Source organism: Bos taurus, chromosome 12, assembly GCF_002263795.3.
Source record: "Bos taurus isolate L1 Dominette 01449 registration number 42190680 breed Hereford chromosome 12, ARS-UCD2.0, whole genome shotgun sequence".
In the NCBI taxonomy this organism is placed as follows: domain Eukaryota; kingdom Metazoa; phylum Chordata; class Mammalia; order Artiodactyla; family Bovidae; genus Bos; species Bos taurus.
In genome coordinates, this window is record NC_037339.1 from 54,625,447 (window position 1) to 54,650,626 (window position 25,180).

Below are 25,180 nucleotides of genomic sequence, written 5' to 3' on the forward strand. Positions count from 1 at the left end.
ACAAAATTTATTAATATGTATTTAATCATTGCTAGTGATTACACTGACCATCAGAAGGTTGCCTTGGATATAGGATTGCAGAGTTTAAGGGATCTTTTTGCCTAAATAATGAGCAGTATGGTTTTGAAAATCTTTTTCCTTCAGGAAAGCAATATATATAGTGAGACAGCCATGCTTGGATGGAAAGAACGTTGGTATCCTGGGTTCAAGTCCTGCCTTGACCTAGCTAATTATGTGATCTTGGGCAGGGTACTTAGCTTCTCTGAGCTCTGTCTGTACCAACACAAAGTTGAAACAAAACACCCAGGAGAGATTACGTGTATGTAACATGGAGATAATATATTTGTAGATCAGGTCATGTCACTTATTTGTTAAAAATTCTGTAAGACCTCCTAGTTCACTCAGTAAAACTCTGGGTCCTTTCGTGGACTCTCTGACATTTCTTCCTGTTTGCTTTCATTGGTTTCAACCATGTCAGCTTCCTTGCTATTTCTGTAACATGCCAGGTCTGATTCTATCTTAGGACCTTGGCACTGGCTTGTCCCTCTGCCTGAAACACTGCTCTATGAGATATCTGTATAGCCACCGTACCTTACCTCTCCTTTCGATGTATAATAATTTGTTTCATTGGTCTCAGAATTATCACTGGTCTGAGATTTTACCCTACTTGCAAGCTGTCTAATTAGCTTGTCACAGTTTGGTGGATGCTCACAGAAGACATCAGACAGAAACTTTATTATTCACAGCAGCAGTAGTAGTCAGAGTATTATCATTTGCTCACCAGTTTCCCGAGCTTCAGGTCCCACAGGGCAGCTCAAACAAGGCCAGCAATGCCTCTAGTTGCAGTGTGGAACCCTGAGTTTAGGGGAACCCAATATTTTCTAATGGTCAATAAGCACAACTGCCTCTCTGCTCTGGTGAAAGTCACTCAGTCATGTCTGACTGTTCGTGACCCCATGAACTGTATAGTCCAGGAATTCTCCAGGCCAGAATACTGGAGTGGGTAGCCTTTGCCTTCTCCAGGGGATCTTCCCAACCCAGGGATCGAACCCAGGTCTCCTGCATTGCAGGTGGATTCTTTACCAGCTGAGCCACCAGGGAAGCCCAAGAGTACTGGAGTGGGTAGCCGATCCCTTCTCCAGGGGATCTTCCAGACTCTGGAATGGAACTGGGGTCTCCTGCATTGCATGCAGATTATTTACCAACTGAGCTACCAGGGAGCCCTGCTCTGGAGGGAGATACTGTTTGTCTGACTCAAAGCTGTATACTATATAAACATCCTTGAAATACACAGCCAGTGCCTCTACCTGGAAGATGTAGAAACATCAAAGACTCACAGATAATTGTCTCCTGACAGTAGCCCACTACTGATGGGCATTTATATTTTGTCTGATTTTTTGCCTTTATTAACATTGCTGCAGTGAATTGTCTTTAATACATCATTTCTTACAAGTGATTTTCAAGAGCTGGAGTTACTGTGTCAAAGGATGTATACATTTTAATTTTTGATAAATATTGCCAGATTGCCAACCATGGAGTTTGTATCAGAGTTCACTGTTGATTATGAAAAATCCTTTCTCACTTTGACACTAAGGTAGCAGTGTCACATCTTTCTTTTGTGATGATATTTTCATTAATACAGTGTTACTCAGTTTTTACCTTTTTTGTATTCTCTTTCAAAGTTACTCTTTTCAAGGGTGCCCATGGAAACTAATAACTACTGACATTTTTTGAGTACTTATTATGTGCCAGACATTGTATCATTTCATTTTGCTTATACATTACATTGAGGACATTAGACTTTATTTAAATTTTTATCTTTTCACTTAAGGTAATAAAGTTGTAATTAGTTTAGTGAACTAATCTAATGGTGAATTTTTTTACAGATTCAAGAGGAAGAGTGTCCACCAAGAGATGACTTCAATGACCCAGACCAGCTCAGAGTGGGTAATGATGGGATTTTCATGCTGGCATTTTTCAGTAAGTAATATTTCATTTCCAGACCTTTTTCTTGCAGGTGTTAGTTGTCTGTGTATTTAATGTGGGCAGTGAAGGAAGACAAGTATTGTCAGTGTGTGTTACATTGTTTAAAATGTAAATTGCTCTTGATATTGAACTAACTGATCATATGTTATGATGCAAGTCCTTGAATTTGTTCAGCACCTAGCAGGTAACTTTATATTGCAGTTATTATGCTGGATGCTTACTATATAGAGATGCATATAAGCATATTGAAAGCTAGATATGTTTTTGTATGTGAAATTCTACATGTCCATTTGGGGCCATAGGAATATGTATAATGAAATGGTAAATTCTGTTTTTGGAACAGAGAACATCCACTTGAGTGTCTTAAAACAGGAGGTAGTCTGGGCAAATGGGACAGTGTGATTTGAGACATAGAAATATGAGTTTGTCCTATTTGTGGAGAATGGCGAATCACTAGAAGACCAGAAACCTGAGTAATAGTTATTTTAACATTTTGCAACATTCTTAATTTAGCATTGGACTTTATATAGTAGATTATGCTTTAAGAAGACTTCGTTATAGTCTTCATTATTCCAATTCCTAACTCAGGAATTGGCACATAGTACACTCAGTAAATAATAATGTGACACTCAAACTGTTTAAATTACTAAAATAATTCTTAGATTTATCAGATTTAATAGGATAAGTAAATTTATCAGATTATGATAGGGTTAATTTCTGCCCTCAACTAGTTAAGTGATCAAGCTTTCATACCTTCTTTGATAGCATGCTGACTTAATGTATTTCAACTGTGTAGTTAATTTTAATAATAAAACTGAGGAATGTTTTACCTAAAGTACCACATTCAACTTTAATAATAGGCAGTATGGAAAATACATACTTCCCGAGTTGAGTTACTTCTGAGTCTAAAAATTCAGTTACCTTTTCCTCCATTTTGAAATGGTTTCTTGCTTCTTTTCTTTCTTTCATTTCATCTTCTGAAGAATGGAAGTATCAGAAGTATGTGGGTGGATGTGCAGGCAGTTATATTTTCCTCTTCAGATTTACTAAATTATATTCACGTTGGCAATCAGATAATGTATATGCAATATTTATATCCTGTGGTTTTAGTTACAATTTGTCATTAGATATGTTAAGTACGGGACTTGCCTGGTGGCTCAAAGGGTAAAGAATCTGCCTGCAATGCAGGAGACCTGGGTTTGATCCCTGGGTTGGGAGGATCGACCTGGGTTTGATCCCTGGGTTGGGAGGATCCCCTGGAAGGGAACAGCTACCCCACTCTAGTGTTCTTACCTGGAGAATTTCATGGACAGAGGAACCTGGTGGACTACAATCCTTGGGGTTGCCAACAGTCGAACACGACTGAGTGATTAATGCACACATGTTTAGTATGATGAAAAGGAAAATCACACTTTGGCTACAAAATAATTCTTCTTTGTACTATTACTCTAGTAAACCTTAATTTTTTTCTTAGTTCACCTGGTAATTCTTTATATTAATAACAGCCTTCCCACATATTTTATTTACAAAAAAGAGTAGCGTAAACATTAATTCCTTTCATGGTTGTCTTTTAAGAAATCTTAATTGGTAAAGGAAGAATTTAAATTTATTGTAATTACTTGTAGTACAAATACCTGTTTCTTACAAATAAAAACATGTTATTTGACACCATCTAATTATTTGACTTGAGCTTAGTTATCATCTCTGCATTTCTGTATTTCACTTAACTGTGCTATCTTCTTCTCAATCTGTGTTTTTAGATCTGAAAGCATTTTCCTGATACACCAGTGTTGTAAATGCACAGTAACATAGGCACTTGGTTGGCTCTGTTTTTGGTCAGTGGTGGTATATTAATCGATATGAATGTAAATGTTTACATTTAATGTGTTAATGTGAATTATCTGCCTATTATTACAATTTTACTAAATTAAATTTATACAATTTATATCTTTATGCTTCCTATTAGAATAGGAATCTTTGTAGACAAATACTGCACTGATATTTTAAGAGTAAGATTATATAAATTGTCACCTTCATTTCCTGATACATTCTTTGGGTAAAGGCTATAGGCCAGTGCTTCAGATTTATTTGTAGTCACTGCCATCTAGTGGCTGTCTACAAATTGCAACATGCTACATTTTCCACACACTAAACTATACAGTAGCTAGGCAATGGCAACCCACTCCAGTACTCTTGCCTGGAATATCCCACGGACAGAGGTGCCTGGTAGGCTACAGGTCCTGGGGTCACAAAGAGTTGGACGTGACTGAGCAACTTTACTTTAACTTTTCACTTTCATGCACTGGAGAAGGAAATGACAGCCCACTCCGGTATTCTTGCCTGGAGAATCCCAGGGTCAGAGGAACCTGGTAGGCTGCCGTCTATGGGGTCGCACAGAGTCGGACACGACTGAAGCAACTTAACAGCAGCAGCTAGTTGAGCATGACTTAGCGTCTAAACAGCAACAAGCTATTGCTTAGATTCTGTTCTGCTGTCTATTTCTAAGGTCTGGAAATAGATTTTCTTTAACATGGTTTATAATTTAAACATTTCAGATTATATAAGTTGTGCAAATAAAACTAGTGATTTTCATGAAGAATACTTCAATTTAAACCTTTTGTTGGTTTAATTTTACTTTCTCTGTTTTCACCATCCACAATTCAGTCTCTTACTACATGTAACCTTAAAGTTTACACGTAAATTTGGTAAGATAACTGCTTGCTCATGTTCAGAAAATGTAAAGAAAGAAATGTGTATATTCCCTGATGATGCTTTGCTTCTCGTAATCCTTTGAAGTGTCACCGCTCTGAGCCTACTTTTAACAGATTTTCTCTCAAAGGGAATGAAATAGAAGTCAGTTATATGTCCGTTAGTTAAAAGCTAGAAATTAAGGTTTGGTTCATTGGATAAGTGACATTCTGTGGAAATTACTTGAACTCTCGTGCTTAAAAACGTAATCTATATTCTACTTAGAAAACTTTTCTGAGGTTTGTCCTTTTGTACCATGTGTGAGTCTTCATATCAGCATGCTATCATAATAATTAATCACTTGGATTATTCCCATTTTAGATTTGAGGGAAACATAGTTAAAGAGATACTAGGTTATTTGTAAGTTGGGCTTCCCTGGTGGCTTAGACGGTAAAGAGTCTGCGCTGCAGTGCTGGAGACTCGGGTTCAACCGCTGGTCATGAAGATCCCCTGGAGAAGGAAATGGCAACCCACTCCAGTATTCTTGCCTGGAAAATCTCATGGACGGAGGAGCCTGGCAAACTACAGTCCATGGGGTCGCAAAGAGTCTCATACAGCTGGGCTACTTCACTTTCACTTTCAAGTAAGTTTAAAAAGAATTAGAAAGATGTTTTGAAATGTGAACTCTGATTTGTAAGAAATTCTTCCGGTTCCATTCTGCATTCCCACCAGCAGTGAATGAGTGTTCCTATTGCTCCGATCCTCATCAGCATTTGGTACTGAGAGTTTAAAAAATTTTAGAAATCTAATAGTTATGTGCTGGTATCTAGTTGTGGTCTAATTTGCATTTCCCCAATGATTAGTGATATTGAATATCTTTATTCAGTAAGTACTTTCAAGTACCTACCATGGATGAGTCATATAAACGATAGTTCTTAAAGAGGTTATCTGGGTACCATACATTGATTGCCTTGTTAGGCATCAGTGACTTACTTTCTTCATATAAAGCTAGGTTTTTATACAGCTTTGGGCTCATGTATTGTAATTGCATCTAGAAAGGGGAGATATATAAGAGTTGTAACTGTACCTTAAGAAACTCATAATATTTGTGAAGTATTAAATTTTATTGAATTTGTTCTGTTTATAAGGAAAATAATTTTTTGGTCATTTCATTGCTTGTAGTTTATTGGAAATGTCTGAAAATTAATACATTGTTAGCTTCATGTTTTTCTCAACTGTTGATAGTTTAAATAAAGAGAATTGCATAAGGATGAGACAGAAATTTGCCTTTATGCAGTTCAGAATCAAGTATAGTAAAATCAGTTATTCTTTGGGTCTGTTTGAAATGTGGTGCATTCATATATAATGAGGATTTTTCTTTGATAAAATTAATAAGTGCTTAATGTTAGTATTATATTGGTGTTCATTCATTTGTAATATTCACTTATTTGTTTCCAGAGCAAGTATCAAATTGTTTAAAATTTAAACATTTTAAACTTTTCATTTTTGAAATAATTTCAAATTTAGGAAGAAACATGCAGAAACAGTACAATTGGCATATAGCTTTCATCCAGCTTTTCCAAGTGTTAACATACATAACTTTAGTGATCAACATTGGGAAGTTAAATTAACATCATGAAATAACACTGACTAGTTTGTAGACCTTTTTCAGATTTTCCCAGCTGTCCCACGGATGTCTTTTTCTTGGTCTAGCATCTATTTTGGGATTACACATTGTATTGTGAAGTGAAGTCGCTCAGTTGTGTCTGACTCTTTGCAACCCCATGGACTGTAGCCTACCAGGCTCCTCTGTCCATGGGATTTTCCAGGCAAGAATCCTGGAGTGGGGTGCCATTTCCTTCTCCAGGAGACCTTCCCAACCCAGGGATTGAACCCAGGTCTCCTGCATCGTAGGCAGAGGCTTTACCATCTGAGCTACCAGGGAAGTCATTAGCCTCTGTGTTTCCATCATCTGCCTCAATCCAGAACAGTTTCTTAGTCTGTCTTTGTTTTGTAACAATTTTGATTCTTCTGTAGAATCCTGGTCAGTTATTTTGTGAAATGTCTTTCAATTTGGATTTAGCTAATGTTTCCATTAGATTCAGGTGGTACATTCGGCCCCACTTTGCATCGCCCTCCCCCCCACCCCCAAGAACACCACAGAAATGCTGTGTTTTCAGTGCATCATATCAGAAGGCAATGATCTAGATACCTTATTACTGGGTATCTTATTACTAGAATTCTTATTACTAGTGATGTTAACTCTCATCAGGATAAGGTGGTGTCCGCCAGCTTTCTTCACTGTGGAGTTACTCTTTTCCCTTTATTATTATACATATCTTGTGGCTATTGAAAATGTAAAAGTGTAGCCATACTAGTTAATGGATAAACTATAGTATATAGTATTGCTTTCTGATTACCCAACAAATTCTTTGGGTAGGTGGAAGGTATATATATAAAATGATCAGTGTATACAGGTGTAAAAGACTTGGTTGCAAAAAAAAAAGAAAAAGACTTGGGTGCCACAGTCCTACCTACAACGCTTCTTACTTACCTTGTGACTTCATGTGTGGAGCCTAACTGTTCTGAGTCGTAATTTGCCCTTCTGTGAAAGGGAATTAATTCTGATCTCGGCCTTCTTCAAAGGCTAATGTAAGGGTCCCATGAGTTAGTATACGTGAAATGCCATGAATTATGAGTGCTGTTAAGAGCAGGTGGTGTTCTCCTTCCTCTCAGTTCCAGTAAGTCAGTTGATTGGCAGCCTTCTTTCAGATGCCATTCACCTGTGTAAACCTGCCTTATTTGCTCTTAAAAAAAAAAAAAAGGACCGCAAGCGGAGAATTATAATTGGAGCAACACTAAGCATACTTTACCAACTTTCCTGTGCTAATTTTCCTACTTCCCTGTTATTTACTCCCCCAAATCTTACTTTTCCACAGGAGTATAGCTTATATGAACCTGTTGCTTCTCTGGGTTCCATCTTGGGCCTTGCTGTGTTGGGAATAGGTGACCTCCACCTTTTAAAAAAAAAAAATTTTTGATTTATTTTGCTGTGCCAGGTCTTAGTTGCGACATGCAGGATCTTCAGTTTTCACTGCTGTCTGTGGGATCTTTTCATTTGTGGCGTGTGGATTTTTAATTGTGCTATGTGGGATCTAGTTCCCTAACCAGCCATCTGCAAGCCAGGAAGAGAACCCTCACCAGAAATGGAATTTTCTGACTCATTGATCTCAGACTTCTGATTGGAAGTGTGGAGTCAAAGCCACTTGACCGACCGGAAAGTCCCATCCCTACACCTTTTAAGCTTCCTTATTTTGTTCTAGCTCTCTAGCGGAACATGCATGAATGAAGGTGGAGCTGAAAGAAAAGTATTCATGTCTTCTCTCTTAGGCATGTATTGATATCTGTTCATCTGTCTCTACTACACATTCTTTTATGGATTTTCCATACCTGAGGTTTAGTGTATGTTTATTAAATCCTTTTCCTGACGATTCAGACGTGTCTTAGCAGTACTCAACGTTTTGGCACCAGGGACCAGTTTCATGGAAGACAATTTTTCCACAGACCAGGGAGGAGGGGGGATGGTTTGGGGATGATTCGTGTGCATTGCATTTATTGTGTACTTTATTTCAACTGTGACATCAGCTCTACCTCAGATCATCAGGCATTAGATCCCAGAGGCTGGGGACCCTGTGAGGATCCAGAATGGAATGCTCTGCCCTTTCTGTACCTTAAAGACTTACTCATCTTTACTTTCTGTCTTATAGGCCAAAGGGCATAAAAAGTGAATCCATCTATGCTGCAGTAGTCACAGCTCTGTTTAACTAGTGCCTGTGTATGTGAGAGCAGTTAAAGGTGATTAAGTTACATGTTTGTCTGTTCAGGCTGCTGTAACAAAATATCACAGTCTAGGTGGCTTAAACAATGAAAATTTATTTTCTCACGGTTCTGGAAGCTAGAAGTCTGAGATCAGAGAGCCAGAAAACTTGGTTTCTGGTGAGGGTTCTCCTCCTGGCTTGCAGATGGCTGTCTTCTTGCAGTGTCCTCACATGGCCTCGCCTCTGCGTGTGTGCACAGAGAACTCTCTGTCATCTCTGCCTCTTCCTGTAGGGACACCAGTCCTGTTATATTACGGCTTTACCCTTATAACCTCAGGTACTCGTAACTCCCTCTCTGAAGGCCCTGTCTCTACATAAGTCACACTGGGGGGTTAGGACTTTAATCTACAAGTTTCGAGGCGAGTGCAGTTCAGTCAGTAACAAATTATATCACATGAGCACAGTTTATAGGAATTCATACTGCTGGTGGAGCCCATAAAGAAAACATGACACCTCATTAAGTACTTTTTCGTCCTTTTGAATCTTGTTCCTCTTTGGGGCACAATGATATGTCTAGTAGATAGTGGTAGGTCTGATTTTGAAGAAACTGGACAGTGTTTAAATGCTTTTTCCCCCCAGAGCTAAACATATACATGCTCAGTGGTACAAAAAAAATAACACTTTTGAAATATTTTGCTGTTTTGGATTTCTCTGTCAGTGCTTCCTGTGTTTTGATATAGGAAGATACCTGTGACATGAGATACTTGCAAAATGATAGAATGTTCATAGCACACTGGGATGGGGTGCTCAGGACTGGAGGTGTCTGTCCTCTGCCCCAGACCTCTCCTGCCTGCCCTAAGGGTTGAGGAGAGAAACACCTCAGCTTGTCATTAGCACATATATAGCAACCAGTTGGGAATCTCTGCTGCTGCTTGGTAATGTCAGTTCTTTAAATAGATATGAAACTGGTTTTGTTATCTGCTTTCCCCACAGTTAACACAAATATTAGCCAGTTAGTTAGAGAGCTGCTATATGCAATAGATTATTCTAGAACGATGGAAATGTTCTATCTGTGTTGTCCAGTATGGTAGCTAAAATTAGAGAATAAACAAGCTTTATATAGTATAGCTTCCTTGGTGGCTCAGATGTAAAGGGTCTGCCTGCAGTGCCTGAGACCCAGGTTTGATCCCTGGGTCGGGAAGATCCCTGGAGGAGGACATGGCAACCCACTCTAGTATTCTTACCTGGAGAATCCCATGGACAGAGGAGCCTGGCAGACTACAGTCCATGGGGTTGCAGAGTTGGACACCACTGAGCGACTTCCACACTTCCACACTCTTTATTTATAGTAGTGTCTCCTGAAATGTTTTTGGCAGGAAAGATGGGGCCCACTCTAATGTGAAGAGATCGTTTTGTATGTATAGGGATGGTGGCAGACATTTTTTAGCAACCACCGTGTGCCAGGTGCTGTGCTAAGCTTTTTCATTCTCATTTAATCGTCTTATCAATCTCATGAAGTCGGTGCTTAAAGATCAGAGAACTGTGGCTCAACAGAAGTCAGCAGTGAGTCCAAGGTTGTATATCCAGTGAGTGAGTTGTGACTCACACACATCTCTTATTTCAAAATTGATTTTTCTGGCTATTCCATCACCATGTATTATAGCTTCCCATTAATGATCAAAAAGGTTGCATCTAGAAAGTTTTAGGAAGGAAGAAATGATAATAGTAGGGACATTCCCTCAAAGAAATAGCCATTTCATTTGAACTTACCTTAAAACATTTCCTCTAGGTCTTTAGAATTTTGAAAAACCAGAATTTCTCTAGGTAATTTACTTTATTCTCCCTGGGGCTTGGTTGGAGATATTTAGGGTGAGAGGATGAGCAGTGAACAAGACTTATGTTCAAGTTGGTCTTTAGTTTTATTATTATTATTGCTATTATTATTGTGATATTGTTGATATCTTGAACATAAATATGGCACTCTGATTATATCTCAGGGACCTGGGATAGAATCCCAGGTCAGAATGCTTTATGCTACAAATAGTAGAAAACCCTCACTCAGCCATTGTAAATACATAGGAGACTGTCTCATAAAAGCAGAAGTCTCTGGATAAGCAGACCTCAGGCACAGACTTGCTCTGCTTTGCTTTCTTCTTCACGAAGACAACACACACACACATACATGCTCACGTGCACACAAACCCACCCACCCACCATCTAACCATCCACCCCTCCACAATCCACCCCAGCAGACTTAGAATGGTGGTTTAGTTCTCAGGCTGATAGCAGGATCATGGCAACAGTTTCAGGTATGATGATTAAATGTGACATCCAGTGGAAGAAGAAGGGCCTCTACTTTTTCTTCTTCTTCCTTTTTTTAAAGCTTTTATTGTAGAAATTCTCAAACTGGATGAGAGTAAATTAAACATCTCTGTAGGATTTCCTTGGTGGTCTAGTGGTTAAGACTCAGTCTTCCAGTGCAAGGGGGTGCAGGGTTTAATCCCTGGTTGGAGAACTAAGATCCCACATGCTTTAAGAAGTGGCCAAAAATTTAAAATAAGCACACACAACATTGTAAATCAAGTCTATTTCAATTAAAAAAATTAAAGCATCTGCATATCCATCACCCAGCTTCAATAATGATCAATTTAGAGCTCCTGTCATTTAGCCTAAATTCCATCCTCTCTCTCCTTGCTGTGTTTTTAAGAATGTTTTTCAGAAGTCCTATTTACAAAATAAAATCACTGGCAGGGGATTTGGGCCTCTTGTGATTTTCCCAGACTACTCAGGACTCACCTTTGGGGGCTAAGTATGGAGTCCAGCCACCCGTTAAATGCAGGCTCTAGAAGTGGGTGGGTTCCTGGGAAGGGGAACCACAGGTTTTGTTAGGTAGGAGGAGGCTGTGAACAATATTTGCTCCTGGAACATTAGTATAATTTATTTATTATTAAAATACATACTTTATTCAGCTCATCTTTAATACTGCTTTTTTAAAAAGCCGATTTGGTCGGCTGGTGTCTTAGACTAGACTTTTTGGGTAGGATTGCATGCCAGCCACTTTGTGACTTAATTTTTAACTGGTTTAAAATTACAATTTCATCTTTTGGGTTGTAAGCTCTAAGGTATTGATTCTTGTTGACCAAACTGACAAGAAACCAAGCTTACCCATTTGTTAATGGATAGTAAACAACTAAATAGTTTGAAAAAGGTAGACTACAGTCTGTAAGGAAGACTTAATTAATACAGAGTTAAAAGAAAGAGAACTGCTATTTCCATTGAGCAGTGAAGTATTATTTATATTCCACGAAGTAGTAGTGGCGTTAGTCGCTCAGTCATGTCCTACTCTTTGAGATGATGCCCTGTAGCCTGCTAGGCTTCTCTGTACATGGAATTCCAGGCAAGAATACTGGAGTGTGTTGCCATGCCTTTCTCCAAGGGATCTTCCCAACCCAGGGATCAAACTCAGGTCTTCTGAATTAGGTCTCTGTTCATTTGTTTCCAGTGTGTCGTCTTTTAAAAGAATTATTTCTCTTGCTTTCAGTGGCATTTATTTTCAACTGGCTTGGATTTTGTTTATCCTTCTGTATCACCAACACCATCGCTGGAAGGTATGGTGCCATCTGTGGATTTGGCCTTTCATTGATCAAATGGATCCTTATTGTCAGGGTGAGTGTCTTGATAGCCTCTACCACTTTTATCGCTAAAATTAAAGTACATGAAATTTCCTGTGTGATTCGTAAATGTTCATTTTGTGTATTTTGTGTATATGATTTCAATTATTTTGAGACTTAATTCTTAACTTCTATCCTTAGTTATCATAGTGATCTCTGTGGTGTGAACATTTTCTGACTGTATTGTATGAGAACTTGTTAGTATGTGGAAAGAACTTTGAAATCAGATAAATTTGAGTTTGAATCTCATCATTTTTATATCATTGTTCTGACTTTTAAGTTTTTAAATTGTTCAGAGCGTTAGTTTCTTCATAATAGATAATAGGTGCCTTTCAGTATTTTTGTGAGGTAAGAACAGGACATATTTTGAGTGCCTTGCCCAGTTACTGCACAAGTGTATGTGCTCAGTGAATCATGGCTGCCACTATTGTGATAAAGCATAGGTCTGCCTGGAATTAGTTAAGACGTAAACATTTCCATTGGCTAGTGAAATTATCATGGATTTAAATATTCTCTTACTGATCCACTGGGAAGGCCCCAAAAAGTAAAAGTACACGCCTTTAAGGTAGTTATTAGAACTCATCTTTTCCTTTATCGGCTTCCCTGATAGCTCAGTTGGTAAAGAATCTGCCTGCAGTGCAGGAGACCCTGGTTCGATTCCTGGGTTGGGAAGATCTGCTGGAGAAGGGATAGGCTACCCATTCCAGTATTCTTGGGCTTCCCTTGTGACTCAGCTGGTAAAGAACCTCCCTGCAATGTGGGAGACCTGGGTTCAACTCCTATGTTCCTTCTAAGCCTTTCTTCTCATTTTCCAGTTGTTCCTGGAAATCACCCTGTCTCCCTCATGTTGTTTACAAAATGATGTGTAGGGAGATAACAGTAAGTTCTTACCTTTCTCCCATCTCAGCAAAAAAATAAAATTTTTGTAACCATTGCACAGGTAGTACTATTGTTAGCATAACCTTCCCCCAGCTCTTTTCCTTTGCCTCCTGAAGGCCCCTTTGGCTCGTTTTTACAAGGATTTTCCCCTGGTTTCTTCAGCTAGGAAAGTGGCTTTGTTAATTAGTTACTCTTATTAAAAGTAACCCACACATATAAATGCTATATACAATTAATAAAATTTATACTTTCCACAAATCATGTTTATTTAAACAATGACTTCTAATTGAATGAGTCAAGTCCTCCTGAAATTTTCAGTAGAACCACATACTAATATGTCAGCTTCAGTGCTTCAGACACTTCATTTACGCACCTAGATTATCAAATATCTTAAGAAAATCACCCATTAAAAAAAATATTAAAACTGAATTTTATGTGTTTTTTCATTAATTTTAAACTTATTATATTACTTCCCAGGGTTTCAGTAATCTTGTCAGACCATGTTTCTGTTCAGACCAGATTATAGGCTGTGGTTATTAAACAGTCCCAGATTCTTGGTGGGACCTGCAAACTGGCTTCTTTTAAGGTGATTAAAACCTGGCCATTATAAGAACTGCCCCCTGGCAGTTCCTTGTTTTAATTTCATTTGAAAAATGTAAAGTAGGTTCTCACCACAAGCATAAATCTGTTAGGTGTTATGAGGCATGCAGAGATAAAGAGACAGTCCCTGCCCCTGCAGAAGTTACCAGTAGGAAAAACTCAAGAGTTGGAACTAGATAATCTAGTCCAACCCTGGTTATATTAGTAATAGAATTAATGACTTTTATTCAAATGGGATTTCTTGTCTGAGTCACAGAACATGGAAAATGATTTGACTTTCTCAGTTTTCCTAAGGTTATTGAATTGCTAGTATCATTCTAGAACATAAAAAATAAATCAATGCATAATATGCAGTGTTTGACTCTAGTATATTAAGGCCTAATTCTCTCATAGAACCCCAGGTTGCGAAGGAGTTAGATTGTTTTCTCATCAACTCCAGTCAGTGTGATAAGATGGGACCTTAAATTCAAAGACTGGAGTTTCTCAAAGTTTTGTAAGGAATTTAATAGAATGAAGTTTAATCCCTGGGACAGTTTAGTCCCCCCCCCACCCCGCCTTTTTTTGTTTGTTTGTTTAGTTTCCCTTTAAAATACCTTTACTGAGTTAAGGTTAATGTTATACCTGTAGTGTATATTGAGAATTGATATAAGAAAAGGATTTTAAGGAATCTTCTGTTTTAAAATAATAGCTGCCATTCAGTGAGCACTTACTATGTTCCAGGTATGATTTATTATAAACACCGAATAATCCTGTGTCGTCAGTGATGCTGGAGACAAACTAGCCATTTTATTGATGATGAAACAGAATAAAAAGTCTAATAGCTTGCTGAGTGTCCCACAGTTTGTGGATTAGAATCTAGCTTGACTTCCGTTCAGTGCCCGTTTCCCTAATTTTGTACTGCCTCTGTAACTTTGACTGTACTTTGACTTTTGTTACAATGCTCCAAGCAATAAATTCTCCTTGGAGTTCAGTGCTGAGGGAAAGGTTTTTTCCTAAAAGCCCAGCATTTCCTTTTATTAGATAATAAGTAATTTATAAATCACATTGCTGCTTTTCTTTTTGTTTCTCTTTTCTTTTCGTTTCTGAATTGCTGTGAGCCTCACATTTAATGTAAATATGTTTAGCCCAAGATTCTCTCCTAGGCTTTTAATGTTTTTATTATTTGTTTAAAATTGCATATATATTTTAGTAAAAGCTGACAATTCCTTTTAAAAGTAGGCAGGAAGTAAACAAAAAAATACTAGTGTCATATTAACAAAATAAAATCATAATTATTTCAAAAATTTAAGTCAGATTAGTTCTTACTGTTCGTTAATTTATTTTCCAAAATTTGATTTCTTGCAGCCTGTGGTTAACTACTAAATATGAGTTATTAAGAAAACCCAAAACACAACTTGACTGAGCCCTCTGATTTTTTAGTATTTTGAAACACGTTTGATAACTTACTAATGAGCCCCAAGGCTTATTAGTTTATTCTTTTTATGTAGTGAGTTTTCCCTTTGACTTCAAAATGAAGATAATTATATTCTTTAATTGGGAACAGATAAAGAACAGCTGCAGGTCGGTACTTCTGGTGAAGAATTTCTTTGTTCTTTTCTGGTTGCCTGTTGTTGGCGATATTGTATATTAAATATATTTTAAGAATTAGGTAAAAATGTATGGTTTTAGTTCTTTATTCCTTTTGTTCTTATAATCTCTAAAACCTATATGAAAGCCTTTTGTTTCTTATTAATCATTTGATTAAAAAGTAATACAGCTGTCCTACTTTACAAGCTATATTTTCACAGTTTTCCAATTCTTCTTTCATTGTACATATTTTAAAGGTGTAGGAATACATGGGCTTTGTATCTACAGTGGTACTTTGAAATCTCTATTTTTTGAAATTTCTCAGACTCAAAGCTGAGAACTTAGATCATGGTTCATGTATTATACATACTTCCTGGGAAATTACTTTAAAATTTAGATACCCTTTAGTGGATGTGCTTTCCCACACAGTAACGTTATTTAAGTTTGTAAGCGTTTTGTTCGTACCAAACCTGTAAGATTTTTTTTTTAATCTTTTGTGGAAATTACCAGTGAAAAGTTGGAAATAATTATGTACAAATTTGGAAATAGATACATCTGAGGACGAATGTGCATACATCTGAGGACAAATATGCTTTTAACAAACTCATTTTTAGTTCAATTCAGGTTGGAGGCTGGTAGAAACAGTAGATAAACAGGAAAATGAGACTGATTTAAAAAGAAAACTTTTAAAAAATAATAAATCATCATGTCCACAGTCAAATCAAGTAAAAGATACCTGTGTTCAGTGTCATCAAACCCTACCTTCCATCTGTCTGTTCACATTCTCATTTCATAGAGAATTTATAAACTGTCTGCCACAGCCACTAATAGGAACTGTTGAAATGCCACTTCAAGGTTCATTTAGCTGTTCTCAGCTCACTGTTGGGAAATGAATGCTGGAGCATCTAGTTTGAAAATAAAAAAGACTCTAATGAGTTGGGGGTCTTTATGTGCCTAGTATTCTTGGCAGTGATTAACAGTAGGGGGTGTGCAGAAGGTCAAAAGCTCTTCTTTTTAGAGGTCAGCAGAACATCCCCATCTGATAAGATTAAACTAATGTGGCTTTTGGTGTTAATATCTAAAGCAGCGGGTTGCTGTAGTGTGTTTGGGATGGTAGTTGTGGCTTTGAGAGATTATGAGAAAAGAACTGACATGTGAACTCTTTAATGAGAAAAATGTTGGATTCGGATACATAGCACTTATCTTTCTTCCTTACAGGCAGTTTGAAACTAATTTTTATTTCTTAAATATTTTGCATAAGTTTGTTTGCTGATAAAAAACTTCTAAAAGTTTTTTTTTCTTCAAATAATTTTATGTGTAATTTTTTTCTTTTCTCTTTTTGTGCTGTTTTATGTGCTGACAATTATTTGAATTAAATCATTCTGAAACTGAGGTTAATCTATGATTTTCAAATTTAGGTCCATAAATACAGTAAATATATTTATGTTCATTCCATAGTTTTCTGATTATTTTACTGGATATTTCAATGGACAATACTGGCTTTGGTGGATATTTCTTGTACTTGGTAAGTTTATTCTTAATGCATTTCAGTATGACTAATTTACATTTAGTTTAACTTTGGTATTTCCTAAAATTGTAAGATATAAATATACTGTGTTATTTAAGTGAAAGAAAAATTTTCTATTGAAAAATTCTCATATCCAAACACACGTCATCTTGGCTATCCAGATAGTTCTACATAACACTCTGGTTTCTGATTTAAAATTCAGAGCCTGTCAATTTAAAGAATCAGTGGTTGAATGAACTGAATACTGCAAAACTTGAAAATCATAAGATGATTAAAAAATAATTGCCTTCAGCATTTATTTTGGAAAATAGACATGTGTGAGTTTCTTTTAATGATCGTAGGAAATGTTGAGAGGAAGCTAATTGGATATTCTACCTATTTTATTTTTGGATCATTGAAACATTCTTTACACTTTTGAAGTGCACTCTGCATTAATCATTAATCAGTCAGGCGTAAGGGAAGGCTTCATGCTTAATGATCACAGTGCTTCTGTTGAGTTTTCTTCTTACCAGGCGTATCGTTTATTAATATTGATGAATTTTATGGATTTCCAATCTGTGTTTCCTTGTGTTTTCCTCTTTAGATGTATGATAATTAAGTTAACCTTAAAATCACATTATACTTGTAATCCACATTTCAAATTTATTTACCAACATGAAAAATACAGGTTGTTTCTCTTTAGGTTTAAGAGCCCACATTTCTGTAGTAAATTACTTGTACCGGAAAACAGCACTTCAGTAGGTGGCAGTGTTCTCCTGGTATTTTTATTTAGTCCTGCTGTTGCATCTGTAGGATCTTTCAGGAAACAAAATCTTATGGTCAGCGAAGGTCACTAAAGAGCCTAGATTCTTTTTCTGATAATTACAGTGAAATTATTCCAATTATTTGTATATCTCTTGTGATTTTGTTGGGGAGTCAGATTAGACAAAAGTTTAACTAGTTTTTTTTTGAATTGTTACTGGTTTTCTGACTGATTCTGTGCTTGACTGAGTTTCTTACTCAAAAGTGAAAACATTTGTAATATCTTTTAGGTGTTTAAGCACATTGAGTGAGATTCTTGCTTATAAATATTAGGGGATTGAAGAGTCTTACGAAGACAACTGTGGAACACAGTAGAATGCAGGCATAGCCCCAGTTCCTCATCAGAGCCATAATCTAGCATTTAGGGGAATGTGAAAGCTTAATCCGTGATGGGAATGTTGCTGTCATATACCCAGAAGAATATTGCACACACCCCAGAACGCTGAGAAACCATAGCTGCTGCTTGATTGGTTTCTAGGTGGGAATTGGCTAATTTTGGGAAATGCATGAGCAGAGCAAAATAGGTCTTAGCAACAGCAGCTTCATAGACTAAAGAAGGGATTTCACAAATAATTTTGGTTTACATCTTTCAGTAATACTTTCATGTTTGGATCACAATGTCATTATCTTTGAATAGCATCTGGAAGGGCATAAGGGCGGAATTCAGAGTGGGAGTCACACATGGAAAAGAGGATATGGGAAGCAGATGGGATCAGAGTTAGGTGGAATTTATACCGCTTGTTTTAAGTCATTTGTGCCTCTCTTCTGTCTTCTGTCTCTGATTTATTGTAACCATGCTTCTTATTTTAGGGCTTCAATTATTGTCTTAGAATTGGGTTACAAATTTCATTTGAGACTTTGAATTTAAATTGACAGGCTCGTCCTCCTGGTGAGGAAAGTTCCCTGCATACATATCATCTGCTTCTTGCCCCAACTCCACCTCACCCCCTTATTACCTGGTTAAAAATTGACTAGAGTTAATAAATATTTCCCTTAGAATGGTATGCTTAAGTTTATCAAAGACTTCACCTAATAGTGGTAATGCTTTTGACACTTAACTAATATTTTTCATCTGAAACTTGATACATTTCATAGGCTTTATCGATTACCAAAGATACTTTTGATGTAAACGGTTATTATTTACAAATACTGTTTTACAGAGGAGAACACTGAAATAGAAGATGTATTTCAAGTCATTCAAGAACTCACTAGAGGGGCTACTTCCAAAGTCCCTTGTCTTGATTTTTCTCAAATTTTTTGTTATAAATTAATCTACAGTTATTACTTGGAAATAAGAACTAATAATTGAATTATTTACATAATTCACGTATCTCTAAATGTAGATTTTGCAGATGACAGGCACTCGGTCTGGCTAGACAGGCTTATTACTGGTTTTATCCTACAGCTGTTAGCAATTACATATGCTGCATATGTTCTCTCTTGAATACTTTATATCAGTAAATATGTCTTAGTCTGCTTAGTCATTATAGTGACTTAAAAGTTTCATGTAAAATGAGGTATCTATGAGTTGAATCAGTTTAAACACATTAGGTAGCTTTCCTTGTTAAAAAATTATTTTAATAAGTGTGAATTTTTGTGTAAGTTAGGACTTTAATGGCTAGATTTGCTTTACTTTAGATCCATCTAGGCTTAACAAATTGAAAGAATTTGGAGGTAGCAGTAAAATTTTATTATATTTCCTTACAATAGAGCTATCATTATAGTGTAAAATGTGGAATGAATGGAATCCTACACATTAAATTCCTTCGACCAAGAGGACCTTGTTTGTAATTGTCTATTTCAAATTTATCATATCCCCTTTCTTTGTAAGAGCATAATATATCCATATATTTCAACCTCCTCAGGCCTGCTTCTTTTCTTCAGAGGATTTGTTAATTATCTAAAAGTCAGAAACATGTCTGAAAGTATGGCAGCTGCTCATAGAACAAGGTATTTCTTCTTATTATAGAGGTAAGAAATATTAATATATTAACTGTTTACTCCCTTTGTATTCAAATTCACCCCATGCATTTGTTGTTTAGTCACTAAATCGTGTCTGACTCTTCTGAGACTCCATGGACTATAGATCGCCAGGCTCCTCTGTCCATGGGATTTTGCAGATAAAAATACTGGAATGAGTTGTCATTTCCTCCTCCAGGGGATCTTCCCAACCAAGGGATCAAACCCTTGTCTCTTGCATTGGCAAGCGGATTACTTTACTACTGAGCCACCAAGGAAGCCCTTCACCCCGTGCATATTAAATGCTTAATGTGTATTCATGTTGTTTACTCAAATTTAGTGTTTTTAATAGATTTTTAATAGTTAACAGTATTTAAATTTTAAAAATTGCAAACTTCTAAGATAACTTCCATTTAAAAAATTGAATTTCATTACATTTTAGTTTTAAAAAATACATTATGAGTAAACTAAAACTTTAAATCAGACCTTTAAATTTCTGTTTAAAGCTTGGCTACACGTTATATACGAAGTAACCACCAGCACAGCATCTAAAGGCTTGAAAAACAATATGACAAAGCACTTACACAGAAAGAATAGGCATTTTGCATCACTGAATTTCACACAGGTATCTGCAGGCTAAAACAGACAAACAAAAACCCAATTCTGCTACTGAAAAGCAATTTGCTATGCACTGATCTTTAAAAAAAAAAACATTTATGATTTATCGAGGTTTAGCTGATTAACAATGTTGTGATAATTTCAGGTGAACAGCTAAGGGACTCAGCCATACATATACATGTATCCATTATCCCGCAAACTCCCCTCCCATCCAGGCTGCTACATAACATTGAGCAGAGTTCCCTGTGTTATACAGTAGGTCCTTGTTGATCATCCATTTTAAATAGAGCAGTGTGTACCTGTCCATCCCAAACTCCTTAACTGTCCCTTCCCCCTGGCAACCATATAAGAGATGTCATATGCTATTTCTCCTTCTCTGACTCACTCCGCTCAGTATGACAGTCTCTGTGTCCATCTCTGTTGCTGCATATGGCGTTATTTCATTCTTTTTAATGGCTGAGCAATACTCCATTGTGTGTATGTACCACATCTTCTTCATCCATTCCTCTTTCAGTGGACATTTAGGTTGCTTCCATGTTTTGGCTATTGTAAGCAGTGCCATGCACTGATCTTAACACACTGAATCAAGGAGTAAAGGTTGTACGAAGAAAATAGGAGCTCTGTTACTGTTTTCTTAATATGTACCAGTTTATATCAACAATGGAGGCTACATCTTGAATAAATGGAAAAATAAAGAAACGAGCAGAGATTGTCTTACTAGTTATCAAGTAAGTTTCTGGAGGCTGTGTGTATAGTACAGGCATTTATTTATTGTGTGGCTAGTAGATCTTCAATGAAGAGACCTCATACCTCACTGTAGTACTTTAAAAGCAAGTACTATACAGTTCATTGTTTTGAACTTTTCAAGTATTTGAACTGCATTAGCCAAAGGTCTGCTAGAACACTTAACTTCCTGCTGTGTCTCCAAGTACAAGATGTTTCAGGGTTGCTATGACTAAGTATACATAAATTATATGGTTTGTGATTTGGTTGCTTAAATTTTATGCTTATATGACTGTTATATAAGCTAACATAATTTACTTAATTCTGCTGAAGATGATTGCAGTTACATTTCTGGATTGTATTTAAGTATTATTTTAAATGTTCCATTAATGTTTCTTCCTTCCCCTTAAAGATGTCACATTCTATCTTTAACTTGTCTACTGTGACCTTAAGAGTTTGTAATTTTACTAATTTAAATGATATTCTGTGAATATTCAGTGTGATTATCTTGTTTGCCTTTTCAGGAGTTTAAAATATAATGTAAATATTTTTTAGATGCTCTCCTTTAGAAATTTACTTTAGAATATATTTTGATCTGTGCTACTTATGTCATTCTTAACAAAAGGCTATTATATTCTTGATGTCATACTATAAAATGGGTTTTCATTGTACTATCATTTGGATAATTGGAACTTAATACATTTTAAGACTAATTCTTTCTCTGTCCCTAGACTGCATCGACCAGACATTCCTTTCTTATATCAATGTGAAATTTCCAGATCATCTGTAAACCTGCAACTTCAATGGATAGAAGACTATTAAACACAGAAGACAAATTTGTGAAGAAAAGATAGAGTTTCAAAATTGAATGGCAGAGTGGTTTATGCTTTAAAGCCATTTCTGTTCATTCTTTTAAATATTTATATTTCATTGGTTTTGCAGAATTGCATATGTGCCCATTTAAAAGATTTGCATAGACTTGAAAGAAACCATACAGTTGTCCCAGTCAAGTCCAGTGACATTTGATTAATCAGTGTTTGATATAATTGAAAGAGTTGAGTGATAAACAGTCTTCCAGCATGTAAATGCCATTGACTTCTGACCTGACATTTAGTATAATAAAAATGAAAATTATTAACCATGTCAAATGCTTTAGTTTCTGGCTCTCAGATTTATCTAGTAACTCTACAGAGGAAACATTCTTTGTTATATATAAAGTTTTTTTGAAACCTGCAGTGCTGATTATTAGAAAGGATTTGTCAGACTTTTGAACATGATAGTTATATCATTATTTAGCAAAACTTTCTGTAAATAACCATGCAAACCATGCATAAATTACTTTCTGCATTGTTTTCTTAGAAATTGTACTAGGTATCTTTTCCTTAATTTAAGTGGACTTAATATATTTAGAAAATTTGGATGTTAAAGATAGTTTTAGGACAAATTTTAGAAAACGTGGGTATGCCACATTTGCTTTATAAGAAAATCTTTTTTTCTTTTTTTTAAAAGGACATGCCAAAAATGAGAAGCTTGGTTTTTAGCATTGTCCATCTTATAGATTCTTAGAGGAAGAGATTGTATTAGATATTATATTTATTTCATTTAAGACATTTTTGAAAATTAATTTTCTGAATAAGATATTCTTATTTGCATTTTATCTTTTAAAAAACCAATAAAAATATCTTTCAGTATCATTGTAATATTTTTTTCCTTCAGATGTTTAGCTTAGCGAATAAAAACTTGTGCTTTTAATATCTTCTTGCTTTCTGATTGTAAGGTTAACTTGTAAAAATCATTTCCTGAATCGAGATACATGAAATATTTGTTTTCAAGTTATGGAAATGTGTCTGTGGAATATGGGGGTGTGAGTGTGTTGCGAAAGTGTATGTGAATATGTATTATTACAACTGGAATCTATTTTGCATTCATAAGCTACTACATTTTGTAAATCATTTTATGGTTCATCTGTCTTCTTTTCAGTTATATCTTTGCTTTTGAATGCCAATGTTAAAAATTACCTTTTAAACTTAAAATCAGTTAATACAACTATATAGAACATTTAAAATTGATTGCTTGTTTATTATTAGACACCAACTACTAAAAGATACATTTAAAACTATTCAGGGTCATTTTCCACTTCTGAAAAAATAAAATTTATTATTCTTTATAACTTTTTTGTATTTCTCTGTGTTTTCTCATTTTACTTCATTGTCTTTAGTAAATTAAACGTGCCATTTTGTTTTTCTGATTGAGCCTCCTATTTTGTTTCCATCATTTATTCTCCTCCCCTGTATAACCTTTTTATTATTGATTAAAATATCTTGAACCCTTGATTATTGATTAAGGTACCCTTTAACAATAGCCTGGGATAAAGAAAAAATATTTGATTTAGTTGCCTGTATTGGAAATTAATTAGGATTTATTTCTAAGAAATGTGAGCTCATGTTAGAATTTTTTATTGTATATTAATTTCCTATAAACTTGTACTTTGTAATAGTTTTCAAATGACATTAAGCTATGATACAGAATAAGTTAAAATTACTAGATCATCTATCATACATCAATTTATTAAATTTTTATTTTTTGTGATCTTAATGCTTGGTTTATGCATGTAGATGTTGACCCTTCATCAAAACTTCACTTTTTGTTTTGATTTTTATCCCCACAAATCTGTAAGATTCAAGTGTGTTGTTACTTAATCCTCTTTTAATTGGTAGAGTTCATTGGTTGTCTTAAATCTCATCATCCAATGAGGAGACTCAGAATATTCTTTTAGGAAACAGCATTCTCTCCTGAATTTATCAAATCCTACACACTTCCCTTCATTTCCTGTGAGCTTGGACAGCATGGCTGCTGCCATGTTTCGGAGACACTTAACCGCCTTTGTACTCTGCCTTAAATAAATTGAAAATCAAAACCCTTGTTAGGGTACCTATGAACAGTTTTTGAATGAATGTGAATTGGAGGTTGGAAGCTAATACAAAAAAAAATGTATTACATTATTTCTGTTATATTTGAAATAGCTCATTATGACCAGAAAAATCCATCTTTATGTTTTCACGAAAAAAAAAAAGCCTGAATTTAAAGTAAAAATACATTTTCTATACAGTGTGTCCAGGATACATTTTAGGAATTTAAAACGCAAATTCTATTATACTTGATTAAAATGAAAATCTCTTTTTAATAGGAAAAAAATACTAATGCTTGCCTTTTGAGTCTATAAGCTATATCCCATGCCTTTGAAGATCATAAATGTTAACCTAAGACAATAATCTCTAATATTACAAGCAAAACCTCTAATGACAGGAAAAGTGGAGTTCCAAGGGTCTAGCTGAAGAAGAATTCAGGGTTTCTTAATTTACCACAGTTTTTTTCCAACTGGTCTATCCACATAAAGCACAAAGGTAATGATAGTGCATCTGGTAACTGTATTTATCTAGAGTGACATATATCTTGAGTTTGCTCATAACAGACCTGGTTATTACTATTTCCTGAGCTTAAATCGTGCCTCCTTTCTCATAAGTGTCCTAATTTGGAGGAGAATTTGTATGATCACCCTGTATATAACTCTCCACTGTATTGAAAAGTGACTGCCTAAATCTACTGCCTTGAGAGAGGGAACTGTATGTAGTATTAGGGCAGGAGTCAATTACTGTTGTCACAGCCTTGCCTAGACAACTGTTAGGCCTGTAGAAGATACAGTACATATATTTTTTTTCCTTTTTTTTTTTTTTTAAATAGAAGTATTGAAATGATTCCTCTTATGGTAAATAGTAAATAGTGAGCTTTTATATATTAAAACTGCTGTTAAATTGTTTTTTTTGTTAATTCTTCAAATAGTCATGAAATAATGTGTATTATTTTTTAAAACTTCATTCTTGATAAAGTTCAACTGTTAGATGATAATGTGCCATTTATTATTGAATGTCCTTTCCATATATAGAACATGTTAATATGTGTTTTACTTGTTAATAAAGTTCAGTAAATGTGGAACTGTGAACCTGTCATGCATCCTTTTGAAAATCAGTTTGATTGACAATATATTAGCAACACCTTGGCCCCACAAAATGTTCATATGCTTGAACTTAACGTTATGTGGAAAACAACTGGCATAGAATTAGGTTGGAGAGTGAGTAATTTGTATGTTTGGAGTTAGGTTGCAGTTTAATTTTAATAAATGCAAATAACTTATGTTTATTTCTACTTTGCAAAAGATTAGTGGTCACCATAGATCAGACTGCTTATGGATATATTCTCATTAGGGAAAGAAAGGAATGGAAAGTGAAGTCGCTCAGTTGTGTCCGACTCTTTGTGACCCCATAGACTGTAGCCTACCAGGCTCC

The 25,180-nt window shown here is 35.7% G+C and overlaps 1 protein-coding gene across 1 annotated transcript in view; it reads left to right on the forward strand.

Moving 5' to 3' along the window:
- NDFIP2 (Nedd4 family interacting protein 2) overlaps positions 1-23,737 on the forward strand; it is a 70,547-nt gene extending 46,810 nt beyond the window's left edge. Inside the window, exons 4-8 of the mRNA NM_001205720.1 lie at positions 1,887-1,980; positions 12,034-12,158; positions 16,667-16,733; positions 19,403-19,508; positions 21,569-23,737. Coding sequence (NP_001192649.1) covers positions 1,887-1,980; positions 12,034-12,158; positions 16,667-16,733; positions 19,403-19,506 — 390 coding nt within the window. The 3' untranslated portion in view covers positions 19,507-19,508; positions 21,569-23,737. The remainder of the gene's footprint in view (positions 1-1,886; positions 1,981-12,033; positions 12,159-16,666; positions 16,734-19,402; positions 19,509-21,568) is intronic.
- Positions 23,738-25,180: the final 1,443 nt, after the last annotated feature.